Below are 26124 nucleotides of genomic sequence, written 5' to 3'. Positions count from 1 at the left end.
TCCTGTTCAAATGATCTTCTTTCTTCACCTCTGCAGGTCAGTGCTGATGAGGAGAACCCCTGCATCCCCTGCACATGTGACCCACATGGTTCTGTCAGCCAAACTTGTGTCGCAGATTCAAGCCAAGCTACCGCCAGTACGCACACCTTTTATCTTTTATTCCCTGTCTCTCTTTATGTCTGTCAACCCAGCTCATTCCAGATTTGTGTGATTTTAGCTCCTCAGTAGACACACACACAGATGTGTGTCACTTTTTTATTAAATTTCAAGTGGTACTTCAGTATTTTCAGCATTGCATCGAATCACACCAGCTTGATTTCCTATGGGATTGGAGTTACTGAAGTCCAGCGGCATGCACAGAAGCTTCTGTTGTTGAAACATATCTTTGACAGAACTTAACTATTTATATTATAAGGTAGTTTTACTCCTTTGTCTGTTTTTGTTGTTTTTATGTCATATAACTGGAGTTATTTTAAGTGCAGCCACCTCAAAGATGTTCGTACTCTCTTTTCTTGCACTGTCCTTTAAAATTTGTGTGTGTGTGTGTGTGTGTGATTGACAGGCCAGCCAGCAGGGTCATGCTGGTGTAAGGAGGGTTTCGGGGGTCTGCGATGTGACAGGTGAGAGACACGCATACGCACTCGCATACTGAAAGAGACAGACACATAGTGACAGGTGAGCTGAACCTTTCAGCTGTTGTCTGTTCCAATTAGTGTTTTTATATTGCCAGAAAGTTTCCATTAAGACCTTTGATGATATTATCACACCAGTAGCTGACACTAGGTACAAAAGCCACTTTATAAATGACCATGGTGCAGATGTGCGTCATGCTGTTTTATTTGTTGCTTTGAGCTGCTGTGTTTCTTTAACCACAAATTGGATCTGAATTCTTTAATAACATCTTTTACATAATTTAATCTTTAGCAGACCCAAATAAAACCTCTGATCCTGAAGAAACATCTCACAGTTACTAACTAACTAAATTCTGAAAAAACGTCAATAACTTCATATTGATTTGTTAGGTGTGTAAATGCTTGATGTATTATTCATTCTGATTGCGTGAACTCGAATCCCCTTTAGCAGTTTTATCTAATCCGTCTGAACAGTCACATCTCAAAGGTTCAACTTTTCCTCTAAAGTCTTTAATGACTTGCCATGAGACCAGGCCAGGAACATCAGCACTTTCCTTAATGTTACTACTTATATGCCGTATAATAGTCTAAATTAGGGACATAGCTTTTGTTTATTTCTACTTGGGAGTATGCAGACACATCATCAAAAGGAGCTGTATTCAGCAAAGTAGAGGATCAGTGTCTCACTCACTTTGACCAAGACAGATGTGGAGGTTATTACGAGAATTGACAAGATTCTCTTTATTATTGCTATTAAACTCATTTATTTCCAGGTGTGCTGTCGGTTATAAAGGCTACCCTTCCTGTCAGCGCTGTAACTGCAGTGTGGAAGGAAGCACCAACAGTGACCCATGTATAACACCATGCATATGCAAGGTACAGACATCCACACAGTCACACACACACTTACACTGTGTGCAGACACATAGTGACAAGTACTTTGGGTTAACCTTTCTAGCCTTGTCATCATTATTTGCAGCACATTAACACTGCAATAACATGCCTTGTGCTCATAACGCCAGTTAGAAGGCAGCTCATAAACTTTCTGCCTCCTCTTTCACTCTTTGTCTTCCCTCTATCTTTCTCACATGCAGGAAAATGTTGAGGGTGAGAACTGCGACCGTTGTAAACTTGGATTCTACAATCTGCAACGTAACAACCGACGTGGCTGTGAAAAGTGCTCCTGCATGGGTGTCTCCAGTCAGTGCTCTGCCTCCACATGGACCTATCAGAATGTATGAATTCTCACACTTTAACAATCTGATGATGGTGTTTAGTCAAATAATGGTAATGTCTTTATTAATATTACAAAAAAACTGATGTAAGCATCAATGTTTTTCCTGTGACAGCAGCTTACAGCAGACAACAAATTCAGTGCTTTACATTTATGTTGCATCTGTTTTTGCTCACAATAGGAGGATGATTATGTGACACAAACTGCTCTGTTCAGTTATGTGCTCACCCTTATGGTTCTTGCATTTGAAAAAAAATCTGTGCAAGATGGATTCGATCAAGTGGAATTGCTGCAATTTTCAGATATGCTCATAAGGGTGAAGAAGTGTATTCACATATTTTGTGTTATACTCAAACTTTGGCAAATCTTGAAAGATTAAATCTTAAATAGCCTTGACAATTTTTAAAATTACAGACATTGAATGCCTCACAACCCAAAGCAAAAGAAGCTATTGTGGTCTTTTATTGTAGATGGTCTCATTTTATGTAGTCCTGCTTTTGGGGATGGTCTGCTATATAGAAGAGGCATAAGATAGGTTCGTTTATTGATGAAACATGATGAGACAAGATGAGACAAGATGTCCCCAGACATTACACCAATTAATAGTTTTTTGTTCTGCATAATTGAGAGGTACATTTGCAACTAAGGACAGATTGTTGGCCACTTGGACAAATCCAGTATCATTGTCATCAGTATTTAGTATCAGGAAAATTTGGGGATCTTGTAGCTAATATTGCACCATATTTGATAATGAATTTATTAATAATTGGTGCAGTCTGAGCTATCAAAGCTTCCAAAGCAATCAGTGCCACCCGCTGTCCCAAACTGAGCCAGGTGTCACACTTGTCTTGTACAATGTGTTTACAGTCATTTCTGTAAAATGTGTTAATGCTGCTGATATTGTCAATTTTTGAGAGAAAAAGAGAGAAACAATGTCACAGGTAGAATCTTCCATGTTGTCACCTTGCAACAAAGTTTCAAATGAACACTCTAAATTCTGAAGTAGCACTTTATGACTGAGCTATTTCTTTCAATCAAGGTGGATGCAAATGTACAGTAATTAAAAAAAAAAATCCCTTTCACATTGAGTAAGCAATCCAGAACCAGAACATAAGTATCCGTTTTTAAAATCTGTGCATGTTCTTCAATCACAAGAAATGATTGGATATAATCAATCTTTGTTTGTGATAACTTTACTGCACGGGAAATGGTTCTTACAGGAAAAGAATACTGTCAAGAAGAAGCTTTTCTAACATGGATACAGTCTTTGTAAAGCTATAGGCTATAGCCTGCTAGCATCTTAAGTATGCTAACGGTAGTATAACATGGTGGCAGTACATTTGTCAACTATTTCCAGTGGAATGTAGCTAACGTCTCTTCTGCTCTTTGTGTTCACATAAACTGTATCTTAATAGAACTTAATACAGCTTACTAAAGCTGCCCTTAGTCTCATATTTTTCTTTTTCTGTTACCCACAAAGAAAACAACTAGATCCTGCTCTCGTGGGTCAATATTGGCAACTCTTTTGTCTGTTGTTTATCAAGTAGCTAAGGTTTGAACTAAAAGTAACTAGAGTTGTCACTGGTTGAATAAATCAAAGTCACAGAGGGGTGTTAGCAACCTGCAGCAATCACTTTTGCAGCATATGCAAGCTTCAAATCTAATTAGTCAACCAGGTCTTGTGATTGAAGAACGCCTATTGATTGAAAAAAGAAGTACTAAGCTTCTTGCAGAGGCCTGGCTTAGATGACTGAACAGATATGTCCACGCACATACAACAGAAATACACAGGTTCAACTTCTGTTTGTAACTATTGCTTTTGCTGACTTAGTTTATTTTTAATTTCCAGTTTTCAGTTGCTGTTTGGTAAGGTTTTTGCAATTTAATGGCTGTCTGCTACATGCATGGGCCGTTCGCCCACCAGCCATTTCCCTGCCAATCCCATGATTGTCATACCATCACCCTCTCTGACATGGAAGACTCCCTATGGCTGTGAATTTTAAAGGCAGCTGGCTGGCCCTGTGCTGGCAGGGGCAGTTCTAAGTGACTACATTTATACTTATTGTAACAAAACTACTAGATTTTGGATGTTTTGTTTGGGTTAGATTTAAAAAAGCTTTTCCCTTGTCCAGTTGGCAGCAAATTTGCTTACTACAGTTTATCCACAAGCGCAATGACCTACTCTGTCATCAAGCATAGTACTTTAACTCCTGTTAAACTGGAGTGTGTTAAAAATTCTGAAGGACTCAGGACTTTATTTATTACAGAGGCTTGAATGAAAAAAACTCACTTTGCTGACTTCCCAAAGAAGTTTTACAAATCACAAGAAAATTGCCTCTACTCCTGTCTGGTGCACCACTGGAAAGTTGTAAGGAGAAAGAGAGGAGGAGATGAGCAGAAAAGGGGAGAGCCAAGACAAGAAGCAAGAAAGAAAAGTAAAAAGGGGAAGCGAGAGGAAAACAGTTTTTGAGTGACAGGTGAGGTGGGAGGGGAGAGGCTGACAGGATGACAGCTCTGATTTAGACACCGATAGTGTCTGCGTGTTTGTGTGTGTGAGTGCCTGTGAGTGTGCTTAAAAGGGGAAACCAAGGTTAGGTTAATTGCAGCGACACGTGCACGTACGTCTGGCCCTGCTTCACACACATGCATGCCATCCTTTAGGAGTTAAGAGAAAAAAATGTTCAAGGTGTCAGATGCAAGACTTCCTGGATGACATGTGACAGATGTACAAAACTGTTAAGAATGTTTTGACTTTTACACTTTTACACATATTTTTTAAACAACCTCTCATTTAAAACAACTCAGAATTTTGAAAGTGTTCATACTACATCGACACCACAACAACAAATGGACATAAATCTTTCATATTATTGACACTTTCACAATAGCCTACTTGGAAATTATTGGGAAAACTGCAACCATTAGGTCAATTTATGTTTAGGTTTATGTAAAGCATTGCATCTGAAGTTAAAAAATGTCTTCTTTTGCGAGCAGATTTTTTATTTATTTGTTTTTTGTGTGTTTTGATGGACTTCTAAAGGAGCTTGGCTTCACTAGTATTGGCTGACCAAGAGCTATTTGTGACAGACAACACAAAGAAATTCTGGTGGTACTGACTTGGAACAAAAGGTCCTCTGGCAGTAAATAAACAAATCTATTTGAAAATTCAGTACTGTCATAACCATCAGCTGGACATTATAATTAAGCTCGAGAGATTAAAAAGCCTGACTACCTTGGACGTGGCTTGCTTAAATATGGAAGTTGTCAGTCAAATTCAACTAATCTCCAAAAAACAAGCAAGTTGCCTGTTTTTAAGCACGAGGGTCAACTCTGTATGAAATTTTAAATATATTCATAAACATCTTACTAAAGCCCTTCCTGTCAAACAATAATTTCTGCATCGTAAAAAAAAACACTACCTGTTGCAGTTCACATCGCACCTACTATAATTAAAGACCTTATTAATGCAAATTTTATTGCACAGTTTGACCCTGGGATAGCTGTAAGTTGAATGTTATTTTATGGTACTTACCAGCAACTTGCTGTTATAGTAGGTTAATATCAGCTACTTTGGATACTTTTTACTACTTTTTAATTCCTCCAAATCCCCATGAATACAAAAATAAAACAGAACTTGGCATTTGGCAATAACAAATTATTGTAATGGCATCTGTTTTTGTTATAAAACACTTTTAAGTGTCTACAAAAAGATGAGCCACCTCTCCTGTCTCCGAGCACTCACGCACAATTGCACTCCAATAGAATAATTTCCAAAACTCTGCTTATACCCCTTTCCAAAACAATTATTCCCACTTTCCGTTTCACAAAAAAACAAATGGCTACCTTGAGCTTGCATATCTTTGAGATGAGATTTGAGGTGGGATGTTTTTTTGTGCTGGACTGTTTTTTTTTTTTTTTTTTAATTAATTTTTTTCTGTAGTTATTTTTTTTATGTGATCCTGTTTTCATTGTCACAAAGCTGCTGAAGGTTGCTAAAGGTACATTGTGTTGAATATGAGAATAACATCAAGCTGTGCGTTTGCACCTAAATTAATTGTGGCGCTGTCCTTAGACAATGCAAAACTAAGAAAATAAGTAATTGATTTGTTTTTTTAATCTTGTTTTTTTATTCTTATTATATTTTTAGGAAACCACTCTCACAGGCTGGCATCTGGTTGGAGACACAGGAGGGAGGGTGTGGTCTGTGCATAGAGAGACACCTCCATATCTAAGCGTCAGACACTTAGATGTTGTGAAAGATCTTGGCCCCACCTACTACTGGAACGCACCTGGACTATATCTGGGAAACAAGGTTTGTTACAGGCACACAACGCATTCCTGAACACAGTATAGTTTTTTTTCCTAAAGTTGCATGAGATATTCTAATCTATTATAATTACATTGTCTTACCATTTTACGGTGTGATAAAAACAGTGAAGTCAAATATGTGCATACTCACATGATGCTGCATCATTGGGATAGGCCTGAATTACATAAACACATTCAGTTTATGATCTGAAATATATCCCTATGGGTGGATGTCTGATGAGAATGTATCCCGCCGGGATGTTCACCTCCCTCCTACCCCTTCTTCTCTCGGTTTTCTGTGGCCACGATTAGACTTTATCACTCCAGCTGGTAAATAGCTGCAGTACACGTTTCTGAAGTCGAGTTGTTGCCCTACTACAACAACAACAGACTGACTGTGATGTTTGTCTGCATGTCGTGGCTTAGAGGAATCTACTACTGAATTTCATTACTTTGCACCCTGCAGGCCTGGCTTGTCATCTCACTTCTTTGTCTAAACCTCTATTCCTCCCTCCCTCTAACTATCCCCCCATCCCTGCTTCTTTTCATCGGCCTGTTCCTCTGACGCTCACTCCAGCTCTCCAGGACTGCCATTTTTCACCTCCCTGTTCCTAAATCATCTCCTTCTACTTCCCCCTAGCTTTCTTGTCTGCCTCTTTCTCTATCTTTCTCACTAGCTTTGTGTCTCTCGGGGTAAACAGTGTTTCGCCTGTTGAACTCGATAATCAACTGTTTTTCTCTTAGCGCTCACTCGCATGCACACACCAAACACATACCCACACACAGAAACCCTCACGCAGACTCCCAGGTCTATATAAGTCAGATAATGATGTGTTTTGGAGGCATTAGGGACAGCGGAGCAGAACCGCATGCCTCCAAACATGGGAAACAAACAAATTACTGTGTGTGTGTGTGTGTGTGTGTGTGTGTGTGTGTGTGTATGCATGCATGTGTGTGTGATTGCTAGAAGCAGCGCGCGAGTACTGTATGAAAAAGCAATTCTTTGCTTCAGTCTCTGATCGTGTTACTGAGATAGATGCTCTTTGACTTGATGTGGCTCATTCACACACGCACACACACACACACACACACACACACAAGGCTCTGTCATGTTAGCGTGTATCATTGGAAGTGACAGGCTGTGCTTGTAATAACAAGCTAGCATTGGATGTATAAGAGCATAAATGTGTATACGATAATGCTCTGCACCGCTTGCATGACCTCCTGAATCATTAATGCCACGGATGCTCATTGGCCCGTTATCCTGCTCTGTTGATGCTCATTGGTCCAGAAGTATTTTCCACCGATGCTCATTGGGTGTTTTATCGCCCGTGATGGCTTAGGAACTGCTCTCTCACAAGGATGGTCATTATCATCATTAAAGAGTGCTCAGTTAAAGGAAAATTCATCCAGAGTTTATGGTTTATTTGGCAGTAAAGGGAGCATAAGTGGGGTTCAGAGTGAGGAGCCAAAAAAAAAAAGGAGCCAGGACATTGCATCTATAACAATGCAACATCATTTGGAAGAAGTGTTCTGCATGTTTTAAGATATTTTGGTGAAATTCGTTGTTTATAATTCCATTTGGCAGCTCTTTCAAAGCTTGTAATTGATTCAAGCGGGCAGAATTTGCTCAGAGGTAGGGAAATGTGGTGGTTCAAAATTAAATTCTTTTAGTCCCCCTTGTCTGAAGGTCTGACTGTTTATTCTGAAACAAGAAATCGGGTATTTTTTAAACATATTTGAGCTGAAACTAAATGTTCTGATGGTGATGCAGAATTTTCTGCATCTGTATTTTAGCTTTCAAAAGCTGTTGAATTCTTTCCTCCCTGTATCCACCTTGTACCCTTATTTACAAACAGTCACAGTCATGACAGATGGAAGCTTTGCAGACATGAAATGCTCATCATTTGGAAAGAAAATGACAAAGATGGACAGAAACAAAAACATAATTTTGGAAGATTAAACCTGGAAGATAAAGGGATGATGGATGAACTTGGAGAAAGGAGAAACATCTTTTGCTGACAGATGATAAAAGAAACCTAATGTGTTAAAACACACAACTCAGCTTATGATACATTTTCTCCTAACGCCTTCTCTAGCTTTTACTGTCTTCCACACTTTCTGTAACCATTTCTCATCTGATATGTGTATGCAGTACTAAAGCCAAAACAAAACACAAAAAGATTTTGATAAAAAGTTATGAAGAAGAACAGTGAGAAGCAATTTGTTTGGAGAAAGGCTCTTATTTCACCTTCATTTTAGAGGTTATCACCCCTCGGTCGTCACCTCAGTTGTCATGAATGAAATTTGTTGTGCTGTAACTTATGAGAAAGATACAAGGACATTGCATATGTTTGATCTTGTATGATTGGGTCAGGACTGTATGTGGCATACCCTGTAGTCCATATCGCATATCATCTGCGTCACTTTAAACTTTACATTGATTGGCTCAGTGGTTAGAGTGGGTCGTGCAATAACGGTTGGTGGTTCAATTCCCACTTTCACCACTCAAAAGATTGGTGAACTGACAGCTGGAGGGGTAGCAGTCCACCTCCTTGCCGCGCTGTGAACGGCTGCCCACCGCTCCAGTGGATGGCATCTGTCTCTATGAGTGTGTGATCCTGTGCATGTGTGTGTTCAACAGGTGCCAACTTGGATGGGTTAAATGTGGAGGAGTAATTTTGTGTATTTCCTGTATCTACGTGACAATAAATCTGATCTTAATCGTAATCTAGTTAAAAGCATGTGTGTTGGCATCAATGGTCCAAACCATGGTTCAGATGGACTTGAACTGAGAACACCTTTTTTTCTGACTAAATTTAGGCTGATCAGTGTGACTGATTTTTTTAAAAAGAATTTGAGGTCACCCTTCCTGTTTGAAATTGGTATGAGTTTTAATTATGTGCCATCACACATAGTCAAATTTTAAAAGAAATATCTGGGCAGATTGAACCTATTAAAGACAAAGTGTTTGTGTTTGTATTTTCATATATGATTCTTTTACAACTTAAATTCATACTTACATACTGTCTCAAGAATAACTATAATGGTTGTTCGTGTGTGACATCAGCCTCAAAGATACAGCTACACAGAATTTATTGAACAAAGGATGCCATCTTGCCATTTCAAGCTTGATGCACAAGCTTCTGTAGTTGACTTTCAAAAGCCAGTGAACCGTTGGGGTGATGAACAATAATTGATTGCCTCTAATGGAAGCAAATGACTGAGCTGCTCTTTAGTCATCTTTCTAGATGAGATGTGCATACTGAGTTACAGTTCCTCTAACCATCTCTTGTTTGCCGCCAGCAGTAATAATCATCATGTCAAAGTTCTGCACACAGCCACTTGAAAGTGCAACAATTGAGCTTCCACACTCTGTTCTTCAAGTGGCACACAATGCAAACACTTTATGATATGAAAAACGCCATGGAAGTAAAAGTTAGTTGTTGTAGTTTATGTACAAAAAATAGTAGATTTAATCTAAGCTGTATTCTCTGACCCTAATCAAATAATTCTGGTCCATTTATTTCCCCACGCAGATCAATCAATACCTTTTTTTTTCTGGCAAAACAGCTGTGACCCGTCAGGGCATAGACATGAAACCTCTGTGGATATACTGTGGTGTCTGGCTTAGGGACGTCGTCATGGAGTTTAAAAAGTGGGGGGTCCCTGTGTGTGGGCTCATTCAGGCACATCCTGCAGATATACAATGAAAATGTAGAAGCTGGGTCAACATCTTTGCCTGTTTGCTCTGTTTTTCAACTAGTTTTTGTAATCTGGCAGAGTGCTTTGTTCTCATGGGGGAGGCTGCTGCAACAATGTACCTGAGTACCTGTCAAAGTAACGTTCTCAGGAATACCCAGATCCAAGATTTGGCTGATTTTAATGGTGTTAGTGCATGCATGAAAATGCAGTATGTCTGTGCATATGTAAATGTGTTTTTGCATGAAAAGGTTCTAGGGATGTCCTGAGGGTTCTGGGAACTGGGGAGCTTCCCTGGGTAGTACACACTTTCAAAGGCTTTCTTTCTGATTCTACTCAAACCACCAGTTGTGATGAAAATACCTACTTTGAAAAAGTGATTAAAAGTCCATTCAGATGTACTGTAGTTGAAGGATGAGAGACTTTCTCCAACATTTCCTATGAACTATTTTGTAAAAAAGCTCCTGGGATCTTGAAGTACCTTGTGTATATACACACAAGTTTGAGTCGAATCAAGACCATTATCAGCTCACATCCCTCTGCCAACCCCATCTTCTTAAGGCAGAAAAGTAGAAAAACAATATGTGTCCACCTCTAACCAAAGCTTCATCTTAAGCTAAACCCCATGCAGAGAGTGTCAAACAACCAGTGATGGATAATCCACGTCATTCTTATCTGCCATTCCAGAATGACCTCTAACCAAAACATACTGCTAAGCACAAAGGAAGACTGGGTTGTTCTGGTGACACTGAGTCTAAAACATGTAGCTTCAACTCCTCATTGTGAAAGAAAGAACTGCCCCACAGCTGCCAAAACACTCTGTCAGTCCTGGGAAACTGCAAGTGATCATACCCCAACCCAAAATCAGCAAAGACAACAAATGCACATGGAAGCAAATGTGTTGTTGTTGTTTTTATTTTCTTTCTTTGGGTTTTGCTTTCCACTAGGAAAATAATTTTCTAAAAGTAAGAGCTTACAGACAAGAAGGGACATTGCACCTAAAGTGTCATTGTGATTTCCCAATGATGCTATCGCTGGATGAGTGCATTTGTAATTTGGCCTTTTATTTGGAAATACCTGTTTCCCTCCTTCCCCCTTCAACACATAATATGTATGTAACTCATGCACATATATCAGTTTGTTAGATGTTGTTCAGTATTCCTCTATTGATCCATCTGGAACCAGTCTAGCCCGACTGCTTGGAATAACAGTCTGTAATACCAAATGTAAACAACCACAGGTATCAGAAACACAACCCAGGTGTGTGTGGGTGGTTTTATATTTCCTTGTTGTTCTTTTTTTCGTTTGTGGGTTGTTGCATCTGCCTATATGTCTGCGTCACTTTGGGGGAGTTTTTCTTTTCTTTTCTTTGACAAATCTGGTTTTGATTCCCTAAAGGATGGTATCCACTGTCCCCCTCCTCATCCTCCCACCCTCACTCCTGAGAAGAGAATCACTTGCTATAATCTAATTTTATAACCCAGAAGTTGGCAGAAAATAGTTGTTCAAGTCAGAAGGGCTTGTGCTCTACCAGCTGATCAACTGAGGCGCCCATAAGAAGACGTAACATTTTAGACTAAATGAAGCTTCTCTGCAGGTCATTAAGTGTTACATTAACCTTAATCTCTTTGCTAGTTTAGAGGCATAAAGGCGTATTTCCTTTTCCTTTTCTGCTGTGTATGTTACCTTCAGTGTGTTTCCAGTGTGGGATGTCTTTGTAAGTTGCCTTTTGCAGAAAATTAATCCGAATTACAAACAAGAAAACGCAACTTCTTAGTTGGAAATTGTAAAATCAGAGTTTTCAGTTGCCTTTGACTGCAGAATGGAATATGGAAGTGAGAGCATCCAGAACAAAGTAAAACCAGGAGAAATTGCGCATAAATTATCAATTGTTTCAAAGCTGCTTTGTCTGTGGATTTTGAGTTAAATCTGCTTTCTGCCGACAGAGCGTGTGTGTGTGTATTTGTGACAGTGATTTAAACTCGTTCTGTTGTCTTAGTCTTCACACCCCTATGTTGTCATTGATTGAGCCCCCTTTCCAAATGTTGCAGCCCAAAAGCATCCTAAGCACAGCAAATGGAAAGAAAACAAATAAAATCCCAGCAGAGGGCTGTCTCTCTGCAGAGAACTGCCCCAATACTCACTTCTAAAGACACGATTAGAGGAATTACTTTATGAATGTTTATATGCTGCTGACAAATTCATAAGTTGTGAGTTTTATTCTATTTATACCACATTTCCAGTAGCTGTTGTTGTTCTGCTATTAGCTTTCCAGATAGATGAGTAACATGATGTAACAGAACTGCAGTTGTGTCAAAAATCCCCACTTTCTCACACTCTTTCACTCTCTAATTGACATGCAGTATTTGACTTAGTCATTTTGGATTGTCACCAACATCTGTTGAGTTGCTTTGCGTTGTGGGATTATTATAGTCGCAGGGAAATAGTGCACATACAACAAGATTACTTTTTTGCTCCATGACTGAGTTTTCTTTTGACAAAAGTCTGTCTTCAGCTGTCCAACTGAAGAAAGAATCTGACCTTTAAAGAATAACAACAGCACTAAAATTAGAATTGACTAACACTTGCAGGTCATTAAAAAGCTATGACTTGGTTATTTAAGTTATGGAAAAGTCCTATTACATCAGGACTCTGTTGAGAACCCTGGAGGAGGACTGAGGTCGGTAGTGACTCATTTTCACGCCTCTTCTCACTCCATGTCAAACCCACTCCTTACCATGGGCAGCCAATTCAATATCACAGCTTTACCCTTGTTTATTCCACATTGTGTCTCTGTTCCCCCCTCTCTTTGTCCACTTTCTTTTCACTTGAAATGGTTAATAGTAGCAAAGAAAAATAAAGTTTTTTGCTGAAACTATCCTCTGTATTTAGCTGTTTTATTTTTTTCTCATTTCAGGTCAGTAAGTGTTATATCCTAATTTTTACATACAGCTGCTGCACGGGATAAGAAAAACTAGATTATCAACATGTTTATTTCATAATTTTCTCAATTTAGACAGAGACCATTCCTGTTGCGATATAAGATTACTCTTCTTTGTAGTTCCTCCCACAACACAGTGTTAAATTAAGCTGCATAATTGTACAAGATGATACTCATAGCTGTGACAAAGAGGTTTCTTTCTAATGAAGATTGAGTGAGGCTCTTGATTAGGGTTTTAACAGTGAGGATTATGTCTTCTTCATCTGGCCATTAATAGAGGTAATAACAGGCTTATCAAGCTCACACTGGGATCCAACTGATGTCTGTTGCAGCTGAGTGTTTATTGTTCCTTTGTTTTCAATGCTCATAATACCCCTCTCCCTCCACATACATTTCTCTCTCCTGCTGTGGTGTTCCTTTGGTCTCTTCTGTTTCCTGTATTGTATGTCTTTATTTCACGTTCAGGTCCTCATGTTGCCATGACAAAGGCTTTGATTATTGTCCAGGTTTAGTGGATGGTGTCAGAGAAACCAGTCTTATGAGAAATGTCAATAACTTTAAAGAAAGGAAAGAGCTACATTCAGAAGCCCTGAGTGGATAGAAAAATCATCTGGGAAAAGCTTTTTCTGATACTTCTCAGCTTGCGTCTCGCTCATGTGAAAAATTAGGAATTTTTTTTTTTCAAGAGGAAATGAATACACAGAGCATTGAAATAATGTGTATTAATATTTTGTTGGACAACTTTTGCTTTCATTATAGCATGCGTTCGCTGTGACAACATTTTGAGAAGCTTATGCAGTGTCACAGCTTACACAGCTTCTTCCGCTGCTTTCTCACCCTGATGCATCCCTCACTCTAGATAAAATCTCAGGGTTCAGGGTAAATCTGAACTCATCATACATGATATTTTTCCATTATTCAAGAATCCATTCTTTATACTCCCCCTAAAATTGCTGCCTATTTTTTCCCATGATTAGGATCACTGTTAAGTGGGGTTTTTTAAGGCCACACAGCATTTTAGTCCCAATCCCAATCAAGTTCTCTTTACATTGTTTGAGTTTTAATGCTCTCACTTTTACTATTAAACATGGAGTACTACTGTTGATTTCCTTTTGATATGATTTCAGTAAACGTAAAGGTGATTACCTACTGCTAGCGTTCAAGATTTTGTTCAGACCGTATTTCCACCTTAAAGATGTAGGCCCATCTCTCTATGGACATCCAAACTTTGCTACTAAATGTGGACAACATGGTGAACTGATAAGCAGGTAAAGGGCAAGATATTTCCACCAGGGGTTGGGTAGAGAAATATACTGCACCTATATTTATCAAATGCTGTTCAATGTGTCTCTGACATGGAGAAAGGCAAGTGTTTGCTTTCACATTAATCTTAAGATTATTACAAAAAACAGAACAAAACAATAAACTGCTGTATACTCATCTTGTTATGGAATAAAACATTATTGAATGCAGGTTGAAGCAGGTTCATGGCTTTGTTAAAGAAATTGATAGTATACGATTACAATAGATAATTAGAGGTTTGGCATGTTAGCTTATCAAAGTACAAAGTTTTTAATTAAGACAGGGACACTTTGGCAAGGATGAAGTTGTGCAATAGTAAGTGCACAGAGGATGTTTTAGTTGTAAAAGAGAGTACGTACCAGAATTTAAATGCCCTCTAAATTGTGTGATCTAATAGGCATACATGAGTCGATACATAGCTTACCATGCTGCTTTTTGCTATGAAAAAAAAAAACTAAGTTTAAAGGCAGTGTCCATAGTTGAGATCAGGAAATGGAACAGTTCAAGCACCACAAGTTCTTGATATGTGTGGGCTGCATAATGTGGGATTGAACTATGATTTTACTGTCCTCTGGAGTCCAAATCAACTAATGGGGTTAGATAGAGAAGAAGTGTCATAGAATAAAACATCCACCCAAGGCCTGCTCCAGTGCATGTGTGTGTGTATTTTCAGTCAGCTGCGTAATGGGTGATTCCCTCCTCCTGGTTTAAAATCTGAGAGTAATGATGTAGAATGGAAGGAGTTTATAGAGGCATTATGGCTACCTTTTACTTCTTCACTTACTCTCCCAAGGACTATTTCTTTACTCTCCATCCCCTCTCGCAGTGTCCCCTTCTCTCTGTTTTTATGGTGGCATTATCGTCTCCCTCCCCCAACCATTACTGTTCAGGTTGGAGCAGAATAATAAATTTCAGGATCATGCCGATGCAGCGTTTCTCCAGCTCAAGCTCATTCTGTGGACTCAACAAAAAAGCTGCAAAGAAACACCACAAGACACCACAAGACAATTACATTTCTTTATATTTTTAAATGATGTGTTTTAGGAAAAAAAACATCATTGGTACAGTCGAACGTGGAGTTTAAGTGTTTAGGTTTTGATAACTGCGCTGTAGAAGGGGCGTACCCACAGTGGCACAAATACTTACATTTATAGCTTCGAATTCTGTGTAATCACGTTACATTTTTTTCACTGAGTGGTCTAAGAATAATTTATCTCAAGCTAATGTACTCTTTTCCTTTTCCAGGTATTTGTGTTGTCATCATGTTCTTCATAAATGTGGTAAAACTGCCTTGAAAACCAGAGTTTTTCCTGTTTCCTGCTTTTCTGTTGGATTTGCCTTTTTAAATCTTCGTCGGCTCTCTGTTGTCGTTAAATGCAAATGCTATTTATGCACGAGTGCACAGCTGACAATTTCCGTGTAAAGACGGAAGCCAGTTTTTCAATTACATAAATATACTCTGAAAATGTTTTTGAAAAAAGTGTTTTGCAAGCAATTCTTACTTACTTATGTTTTGTTTCACTGCCCCTGTCTCTCTTTAGCTGACAGCCTACGGAGGGAGTGTGGTCTTCACTGTGTCTTATACTACAGACCAACAAGAACAAATGGCCATTAGAGTCACCTCACAGCCTGACCTTATCATTGAGGTAAGTTCTCAAACATATGAGATATCACAGAACTCTGATATTTAATAAAGAAACCATTTAACTACATAGTCACTTGAAACTGTTCAGTTTAGTTTCCTTGACATTGGGTTGTATGAGGAGCTATGAGAGGTGCTGTAGTTTTTTGCCAAAACATATTTTATTCATCCCCCCCAAAAAAAACAACAAAGAGTGTAGCACTGTCTTAATTGCTATTTTTACAAATTTACAATTTTGATTAATTTAAGGTAAAAACTACTGTGTTTTGGAGGCTTTGAAGAGAGCGGAGATGGATATAACCACTTTAGTTTCTCATCAGATAGGGCTGTGTGTGGGCAAAGTAAAGTGATGATAATATTTCAGGGATGCTGAACACTTAAACTGGTATAAATATTATTATTTCTTTTTATGTGGACTTTTTCTGATGGGTTAAGTGAGTTTTGGAGCTACGTATACAGTACTACATTTTTTTTTTTACCTATGCAAGCTTGCTTCTCCGCACTAGGAATCTCCCTACCATTAACTATAGACAATACACTATGGATACACTGGACTATACACTGGATAACTGGCTTATACATCATCTCCTTAAAGAAAATTAACTAATCCATTAGACCTCTTTTGATAGATGTGAGAGGTTCCTTTTGAAGCAGCGGGCAGCAACTTGACAGGCATCGAAGCCTTGATAACTACGGCTTAACAACTCTTGTTTTGGTGTGGGGAGAAACAAATAACCTGAGAAACTGGTCTGTGTATTTATGCATTTGTGCCTCAACATTATTTTTCTTTACCAACAATCCAATAGCATTTATTTGGTGAAGAACGCTAAATAAAATAGTATATAAATAAATGAACAGATGTACACATACATACACACACAAGCAGCTACAGCTTACAGAAAAGTGCTGAACTTAGCATTAAAAAATGCAGATGGAATCTCTCCCACCATCTTTCTGTATGTCTTTATAATGAGAAGGTTGCAATATAATGCATGGCAGCAATAAGCAAAGCAGCAACACTATTAGATAACTGTTAAAGTCTCCCATATTACTAAACAACACTGTGTTTGTTCGTGTTTGCATGTGGTACACACAAAACAAACATAAGCAGGCACACAAGTAAGTTGGTGTGAGTGTGCTCACTGTGTCAGAGCTGTAGAAATGATCCACTTATTCTGCACACTTAACTTTCATCTACTTAAAGAAGGGCAAATTTGAATTAGAATAACAGATTTTCAGAGACCATCTCCTGTAATAAGCTGCCAGAATGTGAAAGTTCCTAACGCTCAGGAACTGACTCAAACAATTAAAGAATAACAAAAAATTAATCATATTTAGTCTAAATTTTAGTTTGGATACTGACTGACAAAAAACGCAAAAAAAAAACAGAACAAGAAAGAAAACTGGAAGATGGATAGTCACAGGCCAGTGAGCTTGTGTTATTTAAAGACATGTCAGTGAGATCGACAGACTGGGAGGAGGAGAGGAGGAGAGGAGGAGAGGAGGACAAGTGTCGGTCTTGTTGTCAACAAAAAGCCTCTCCAAATGACGACAATAATGAACCACCTACACAATGTCAACCAGCCTTCCTCCTCTTCACAATCTCTCTTTCAGCCTTTGTCTCGTGTTTTTTCTCTCTTTTCGGTCACTGTTTACTATCTGCATGTCTGCATCAACTTGTGATATAGTTTGTTGCATGGTTTTGTGATGTGCAGGGAGATGCTTTTGTTTTGGTGGTAAGTATTTAAAAAGATATGTATATATTTTTCTTTATGGCGTTGTTGTTTTCAGTGTCTTACAACTGATGCCGTTCTATCAGTCCCCAACCAGAGTTAAAAAGATATATAGATACCAAGATTTTAGTCACAAAAACAACAACAACCACTGTTCTGTGCTGGAAATGTGTGTATATACTGTATTTCTCACAGGAAAAACAAACAATAATCGTAACAAGGACATTGAATATTTGATATAGGATAAAAGCGGCACAGTTTGCCTGGCCAAAATCAGTATGAAAAGCTCTAAAAAGAATACAACAAACATTTCTCAAAATTTCTACCCCATCATGTACGGTCCAGTGTGTATAATGTAGTGAGATCTGGTGGTCAGGTTGCAGACTGCAACCAGCTGAATACTCAATGCCTAACACTCTTATTAGCACCCTTACATTAGCCAAGAAAAACTCAAAAGGCCCCTCAAATCCAGTTTACAAACATGTTACATACAGACTATTAGGAGAAAGAGCGGCAGCATAGTGTAGATATAGACCACTGGTTCTTATTCCACAAAAAAACTTGTATTTTTTATATGACAAAAGAAAATAATTTAGTATTATTCAATATACGATTATTGATATTTTATTATGGTATGATTACATTGGATGGATTTTATTATTAAAAATGTAGAACTTAAAAGGAATGTGCAATGTATTACTTAGTTAAATAAGTTCTCATAGTAAGACAAACTGAAGTGTATAAGAAGAAGTGAAAGACAGTGAAAGCCTTTCATTCAGAAACTTAAGAAATACTGTTTTCTTTGAGGTTACTCTGTCCTTGTCAGTCTTCCTTTGTACTCCACTGCCACTCATTAATTTTGTTTTATCTCTGCATCTCTCTGTCCTGCCACTGCTTTCTCTGTCAGTATGACTCTCCCCCCATCATCTCTATCAATTAGTTTTCATTTAATGGTTTATTGGCATGATAGCCCCCACCACCTCATCGGTTGTTGTCACTTTGTGTTAGTTGCTACAAGTCATTGATCTGTTCTCAGCAAGAGATAGTCGGATAGAGGGCCTGGGCTCAGTTCACTTTGCATTTAGTCCATTCAAAATGTCAATAGGAACTGCAGCTCATTACCTAATGACACATAATTCAATCTGACTGTTTTTGTTGAGAACAGTTATGATAGAATGGGACATGTGTCTTTTTGGAATTGAAGTAAAAAAAAGAAAGTTTGTTACTCTTTTCTTTTTCTCTACCAGGGAGGCGGGATGAAGATAATTGACAAAAGGTTTGGCCAGCCAGTGTATCCATCGTCACCCAGCAGCAATCACATAGTTCTCCTTCCAGAGAACTTCCTGGTTAAAGAGACGGGACAACCAATCAGTCGGCGAGAATTCTTGACTGTGTTGGCCAGTGTGACTAGTGTGATGGTGCGGGCCTCCTACAGCACAGAACCCAGTGCTGTTTACAGGTCAGAAGCATAAGCTGAGGGACATTGTGTGACAACATAGAACACACATTCAGTATTATTGCACTTATGAAGGACCCTCAATTTTAGACTTCTTGACCATGAAGATGTATTTAATTTTTTTTACTATTTCCCAATGAACGACACATGGATGGTTTTAAGTTAGTTTTAGCTTTATGAAATAAAAACAACTCAACCAGAAAGGAGACTCCTGGGCAGCTCTTTATTACAGCCCATGAATGCTTCTTCTTTAACCTTGTGTTGCTTTAACAAACAAAAAACTGTTTTATGGATGAAGGTTATTGCTGCCTGGGAGTAAATTCTGTCTGAGAGAATGAACTCAGGGCATAAAAATTCTGAAAGCCTAATCAGCCAAACTGACTCAATTATGAACATAAGTCTGTATATTAAGCTCTAAAGATGGGTATTCTACCTGTGTGCCAAAAGTTTATGCTTAATATTTCTTTTTGTGTGTTTGTGGGTTGAGTGTAGACTCCACTCATTCTCAATGCAGGTAGCAAATCCCACTGCCAGAGGAGAAAGGAGAGCGTCGGCTGTAGAAGTGTGTTCTTGTCCTCCTGGATATGCTGGAACTTCCTGTGAGGTAAACAAACACAAAAAATAAACACAAATCGACAGACAGAGATATAGAAATTACAATTTTAAGACAAATTCACGAATAAGTGAAATCATATATATTGTTTTAAAAGTAATCAAATGTGAAGTGTTTCTAAAAAATCACTTGCGGACTTTCTTATTTTAAACTCATTAACAATTTGTTTTTCATTTTTTAAAGTGTGATATGTAGCATTACTTTTTGTATTTTTTGTACTTTTTTGTAAACCATAAACTGCAAACCATAATGCCAAACCAGAGTTTAGTTTCAGAATGCAGCTGATTCGAAGTTTTTTCTTGTCTGACAGCATTATGTCTTAAAAAGTCAGTCTTACAAACAGACATAACCAAACCCAAAAACATACATAATGTTACACACAGACAATTCAAACTCACACACCACAGCAGCTTGAAGTCGGTCTGGCTTTCCGTCTTTCTAACTGTACAGAGATGTGTCTTTTAGGCCTGTGTTCCTGGCTTTCGGCGAGTTAACAGCAATCTGTACAATGGTGTGTGTGAACTTTGTCGATGCCACGGACACGCCACACAATGCAACGAAGTCACTGGACACTGCATGGTAAGATGATTAGCAAGTTATATCACCTGTTTTTCATGTGTTTCTATGGGCTTTCTTCCGAAAATGTGACAGATATAGTTTTGAAGCTGGAGAATAATGTCAGCAATTAATATTAATATTTTAATTAGCTGTTCATGCTTCTCCAGTGCTTGTACTCAAATTATTCTTCTAAGTATCCTGTAATTTTTCATTCTTTTTCGCTCATTAATCAAGATTTAGGTAAGTCATGAGTAAATTAGGAAAATCTTTATTTTATGTTTTGAACAATCAATTTCCTTTTTTAATTTAATTTTTTATGGGTATCATTTTTCACTGTAGTTGCCCTGCAACTATTTGACAGCTCTTTTTAGTTGGAAAGGCAGGTCAGTGCAGTTGTCAAATCAAACTTTTTTTCAACTAAGAGTGATTGCCAAACTGAAGTCTTATCTCCCCCTCAAAGACCTGGAAAAAGTTATAGAGCCTTTTATCACCTCTCGACAAGACTCCTGCAGTACTCTGAGTGTAAGCTTAGGTCAGGCTTCTCTGCGTCCTCTCTGCAGCAGCTAATCTTTTAACTGGCATGAAAAAGCATGAACAAATAACTGCGGTCTTGGCATCCCTTTACTTCCCTCTTCCTTTCTGGATTGATTTTAAGATCGTGCTGTTTCCTTTAGAAGTTTTACATGGACTTAAGTCATTTTATCAAACAGGTCTTCACTTTCATACCCATGTAACAGCACAATGTTTAGAGATCCAGATGGATCCGATGGCTTCAACAAACCTATGGAAAGGTTTCCCTCCCCATACATGCATCGTTCTGTACTAAGCTCCATGCAAATTTATAATCCGTTTCTTCCCATTTATTTTCATTATAGTATTTATATTCATTATTTCTTCTAGTTTTGTTTTGTTGTTCAGTTTATTTGACTTTATATCACTTTGGTTAATATTATTGTTTTTAAATGCACTCTATAAGCAAGTTTGACCTTTTACCAATTTAGCCTATTAGATGAGTAATTCAGATACATAAGATTTGTCTTTGATTCCACCTTTTTGTCACTTGATAAGCTGTGCGCCTTAATCACGTGTTATGGGATAAAAATCCAACAATTGTTCGGGAATGATTTGAGGTGGGCAACCAGTGTAAAAGGCTTTTAATTAAAAACACACCCATTGTCAAACAATAGAATTACACAAATTAAATATTCGCCTCATATGGACAAAAAAATACTCTGTCATTTCATCTTTGTCAATTAAATCCTTTCGAATTTGCCATCTAGTCGTCATTTAAGCAACTGCAGGTTTTACACACTCCTACATAATGCATTGTATAGTACACACACATACATGTTAACCCTCTCATGTGCACCTCCTCACAGTCACTCCCCAGTCTACCCACTGCCTTAGGCCAATGCTGTCAGTTGGCATCAGACTAAATACACAAAAACATGTACACACTCCAGTATGCATACACACAGAACACACACACAGACCTGTGGGTTTTGTATTACCATGTTATGTTTCATTATAGATGAGGAGGATTGGATCTGTCAAAGGGAGACACACATTCAGAAAAAGACAACAGACAGACAGGCAGGGAGGCTGTCTCTCATACCCACATGCGAAGACAATTTGACATGAACTCACGCATAACCACGAACGCGCATGTCCTGCACACATACACATTGACAGGCAGTCAGACGCACACATACACACACACATCTGTTACTGACGACTGTGATATGTGGTTGCAGCTGAATGACTGACTTATGTCGTGAACTTGTAGGTTCAGCAGAGGAAGGTCATTTGATATGAGATGAAAATGATTGGGAATATTGTTGACATACAGACACACACACAAACATACGCAAACATGTTCATACAGACAGTGCAATAGCATGAAAGTGCAAGTGCTTCTCTGACTGGAAAAAATGAAAACAGAGACATGTCAGACAAGAAAGAATAGAGAGTCTCATTTACTCTATGGAAAGACATTTTTTAAATCGATTTATAATTGATGTCATGATCACCCAAAAAGCAATCAAATATTTTCTTTAAACTCTGCATCAAACTAATCAGTTGTCATACTTAGTGATTTGATTAACCTTTTAGGCAGGAATAATTTATATTTGTCTCCCGGGGAAGGCAGCACCAAAAAGCAGAAAAGTAAAGATTTGGCAGAATTTGTTTACAAGTACTGGAAGAACTAAAGTTGAACCATTTGTATTATTTTTTCACACTGCATGACCTGTTGATCATAGTGAGGAATATCTCCTGATTGTGATTTCTTACTTTTCTGCTTCACTGTCAGGAATGGTTACTACTTTTAATTAGAAGTTAAAAGTAGATGGTAATGGTTTGAAACAATGTCCTTGGTTTGGTCTACAGGTTATAAAATATATCCTTACACAGTTACAAAAATGGCATGGTTAAAACTTACACATTTTTATATTTATGTGGTGGAATCCACATCAGGTCACCGAAATGCTGCCCTACAGAAAACAACATCCTGAGGCTATTTTAGCATCTCACAATTTACAAAAATAGAATGTGACACTACTATGTTTTGGAAAAGTTGACAGAAGTACATATTACACATTTTCTGGTGAGACATGGCTTGCGGTAGACACGGTTGATTTGATAAAACATTGTAAATGTGTCAATTCAGAATCTCCTTTTTATGAATGAAACATGATTATCAAGTGTCAGTGAAAAAAAATTAGACATTTTAGTCTTATTAGGATATTTTATTTGATTGCACTTGTGTCTGCTTTTTGAATGCATTGCCTTGTATGTATCATTACCTCCAAGTGTTGCGACTTTTATTTATAATCTGAAAGGATCGATATATAGAAAAAATATCATATGCCACTGGAAAAAAAAAAATGCCTATATGAGAATTGTTTCGATTGGAAATTAAAAGTATGGGTATATGTTTTTTTTTACAGTATGGGTATTTTTTTTGAAGGGTCTCTCAGACTTTCTGATGCCTGGCTGACATATATCAACACATTAAGGTGTAAGGTAAATGCCATATGTCTCAGCGTTAGATCATCTCAGTGTGGTACAAAGCATTAATCAGGTTTGGCTTCTCCAAACAGACAGAAACATACCTTTTAAGTTTTCTTTTTAATCTTTTGACAGTTGTGTGCACTAAACAATGAAACTCACTGTATACAGTATATTGTTTTGTAATAACTTATTTGACACATGTATAACAGCAATTCTGCCTTTGCAGACATGTATCTACACACCACTGTTCTTATCCCATCCCTGTAGCCCAACAACCTTTTGGTTTTTACTCTCTAACCAAAGCACCAATTACACTTAAACAGAGCCAGTGTATTCCTTGATCATGGTATTACCGTTTTGTAATCCTGCAGTAATTATTATCTACTAATTAACAATATTTATGACTCAACATTCACCGTCTCCAAAATATAAGGGCCAGAATGATCCATTTGTGTCCAAGTTACTTCCCTCTCTTCTCATTGTCTTTTTGATAGATCTTTATCATGCAGAAAGAAAATCCTTAAATCTTATGTCATTAAAACTAACTAAGCAGACAACGTGTTTGGCCAACAATTGTCATCCTCTTCTGATGTAAATGAACCTAAACGTGCTCGTCTCCTGTAGGACTGCTCACATAATACTGCTGGACAATACTGTGACACCTGCCTACCTGGTTACTATGGCAATGCCACCCATGGGACACCTGCTGACTGTCAGCCATGCGCCTGCCCGCTCAGTCTTCCTAGCAACAAGTAAGTTCTGGAGACCCTGGGGTTAATGTTCCCATGACAATACGATTTAATCAAACATTTCAATCTATCATTTCTGGCCTCTCTGATTCTGTGGCCCCCATTTCTCTTCTGAATCTGCTCTTTTGACACTGTTAGAGACTTCATCGCTATAGGTAGGAATATAATTGTTGTGACATTATGAAAGAAATATCATCGCTGCAGGTAGACAAATCAGTATAACGGGAGAAGCATCATTGCTGTTGGTGAAAATGTCATTGACGTCATTAGAATCAACATAATTGTAAAAAAAAAAAAAAAGAAAAACATTGTAGATAATGCAAAGCTCCCACAAGTCTTTAAAAATAGAAAAATAAATGACTCACCACCCAGTAGCAGTTTGTATTCCAAGTGGTCTGACAGGGCAACTACACCACTGCATCTCTTGTGGTCTCAATTTCAGCCTGCAGAAATTTTCACATAGTTGTGGGTGTGTTTGCCCATTCACATGTCTTGTCAGGAACAGGGGTCACTATTGACTGCTCTACAAAGACAGATGTGCATGCACTTGTTTGGAGTTTAGAGTAAGCCAGGCATAATGGCTGTCACGCCCAAAAAGGGCCGTACACACAAAAAAGAACCCAAAATGCCGATTGGGACTGAGTGGGAAGATCAAAAACCAGTTTATTAAGGAGTGGCTGGTGTGTGTGTAGCCTGTTCAGGTGCTCACTGGGGAGAAACAGAGTGTCAACAAAGGCGGTTCAGGGGTTCCGTGGAAATCCAACTTAGAATGTCGTGGCTTAAAGAGAGATACAGATGGAGTGCACTGAGGGATGGGCTAGTCCAAGGCTGTGGTGAGACTGATCAGGAATAGAGCCGTGGCGGGCAGGCAGGCAGGTAGGTAGCTAGCAGCAGCAAAAGAGTAACAGGGGAGACTGGAAGTCCACAAAACAACTTCAATAAACAACACAAAAAATTCAAAGACAGGTTAGTAATACTCAGTGTGCCAAGAACTCGGCCTTGATTACCACAGGTAACTGTGAGACAATTGGCAGAGATTGGAACTCCTGCTGCTCCTTAAAAAGCCAGCCAGTAATGGAGGCAGATGGACAACAGGTGTGCAGACAGGAGCAGGCCAGACTCCGCCTGGACTTCCTGGATGCCTGCTCCGCCCCGCCTAGAACTCACCACAACCAAGGGACTCATGACAATGACAGTGATAAGCATGCTAAAAAAGAAGTTGGAATTGTCAAAAAGAGTGGCGCACAGACAGCCTGATAACAGATGCAATAGGTAAATCCTTTCAGTGAAGGAGAGAACTATAATTACACTTAATTGAAGCTGGTTTCTGAGTGAAATAAAACAGACAAGCAAAAACTTTTTAAAACTTTTGCTTTGTATGGATCAACTCCTTTATTCAACCACATACATGCAAACGTGAGTGCGTCTGTGTGGACTTGTGCTCTGAGTGAGGAGTGGCTTAGGAACGGAGAAGGGAAGATGCCGACTGCATCTTTGAGAAATTTAAAAAGCCTTTGCTATATCCTTGTACTCGTGATGAAATCACCTATGTTTTGACAACACCAGTTATTGTCTGAGGGATCATAAAATACTACAACACTATTCGAAAAAACAGACACAGAGACATTGGGCACATTTATGGTTAAGAAATATATGTACAAACTGCAATTTCTCCAGACAACCAGCTAGAGATGCTCTGCTACATGTCATCAGCATTGGCACACAGACATACGGACACACAGGCACACACAGGCAGCAGCAGCTGAGAATTTTCATGCAGTCATGACATGTCATGTCCGAAATGTTACAAGCTAAAGAAAGACACAACTCTCTATTTCACTGCTCCCCTTTACCTCCAATAACAACGGCTGTAATTTCCTCAAAAATAGCAATGCGATCCCCTATGTTCTCTAAAACCAGTAACTTAAAAAGCTAGTCTGACTTTTGCAGTTAGTAATAATGTCTAAGCTCTCGTGGGCATCTAATCAAGTGATGTTTCTATTAGTGTCAGCATGGGAAGCATGGTGGTGATTTACACTGAATCAATAGAAATCAGTTTAACCCTTAAGTGCTATTCCATTTATTTGCACCTCACATTATTTCCCTTACTGCCTGAAGGAGTGAAACTGAAAGTAATCTGTTTTAAGTTTTTGTTTTGTCATAAAAATTTACACTACTCGATATATGTGTAAATTGTTGATAAAGCAGAATTTAAGAAGCAACTTATTAACTTTAACTTTCC

General features: G+C 38.4%; 1 protein-coding gene across 7 annotated transcripts in view; it reads left to right on the top strand.

The window, feature by feature from the left end:
- The window catches only part of lama2 (laminin, alpha 2), a 177842-nt gene that overhangs the window by 59924 nt on the left and 91794 nt on the right, over positions 1–26124 (top strand). For all 7 annotated transcript variants that reach the window (XM_075459601.1, XM_075459599.1, XM_075459605.1 and 4 more), the window contains exons 10-19: positions 37–136; positions 563–620; positions 1406–1508; positions 1727–1867; positions 6014–6178; positions 15661–15765; positions 18742–18953; positions 19443–19554; positions 20029–20142; positions 23758–23885. In XM_075459601.1, the coding sequence (XP_075315716.1) occupies positions 37–136; positions 563–620; positions 1406–1508; positions 1727–1867; positions 6014–6178; positions 15661–15765; positions 18742–18953; positions 19443–19554; positions 20029–20142; positions 23758–23885 (1238 nt within the window). The remainder of the gene's footprint in view (positions 1–36; positions 137–562; positions 621–1405; positions 1509–1726; positions 1868–6013; positions 6179–15660; positions 15766–18741; positions 18954–19442; positions 19555–20028; positions 20143–23757; positions 23886–26124) is intronic.

Source organism: Odontesthes bonariensis, chromosome 24 (genome assembly GCF_027942865.1).
Source record: "Odontesthes bonariensis isolate fOdoBon6 chromosome 24, fOdoBon6.hap1, whole genome shotgun sequence".
Taxonomy (NCBI): Eukaryota; Metazoa; Chordata; class Actinopteri; order Atheriniformes; family Atherinopsidae; genus Odontesthes; species Odontesthes bonariensis.
The sequence above is the reverse complement of the archived record's forward strand: the minus strand, read 5'-3'. Positions and strand labels throughout refer to the sequence as shown.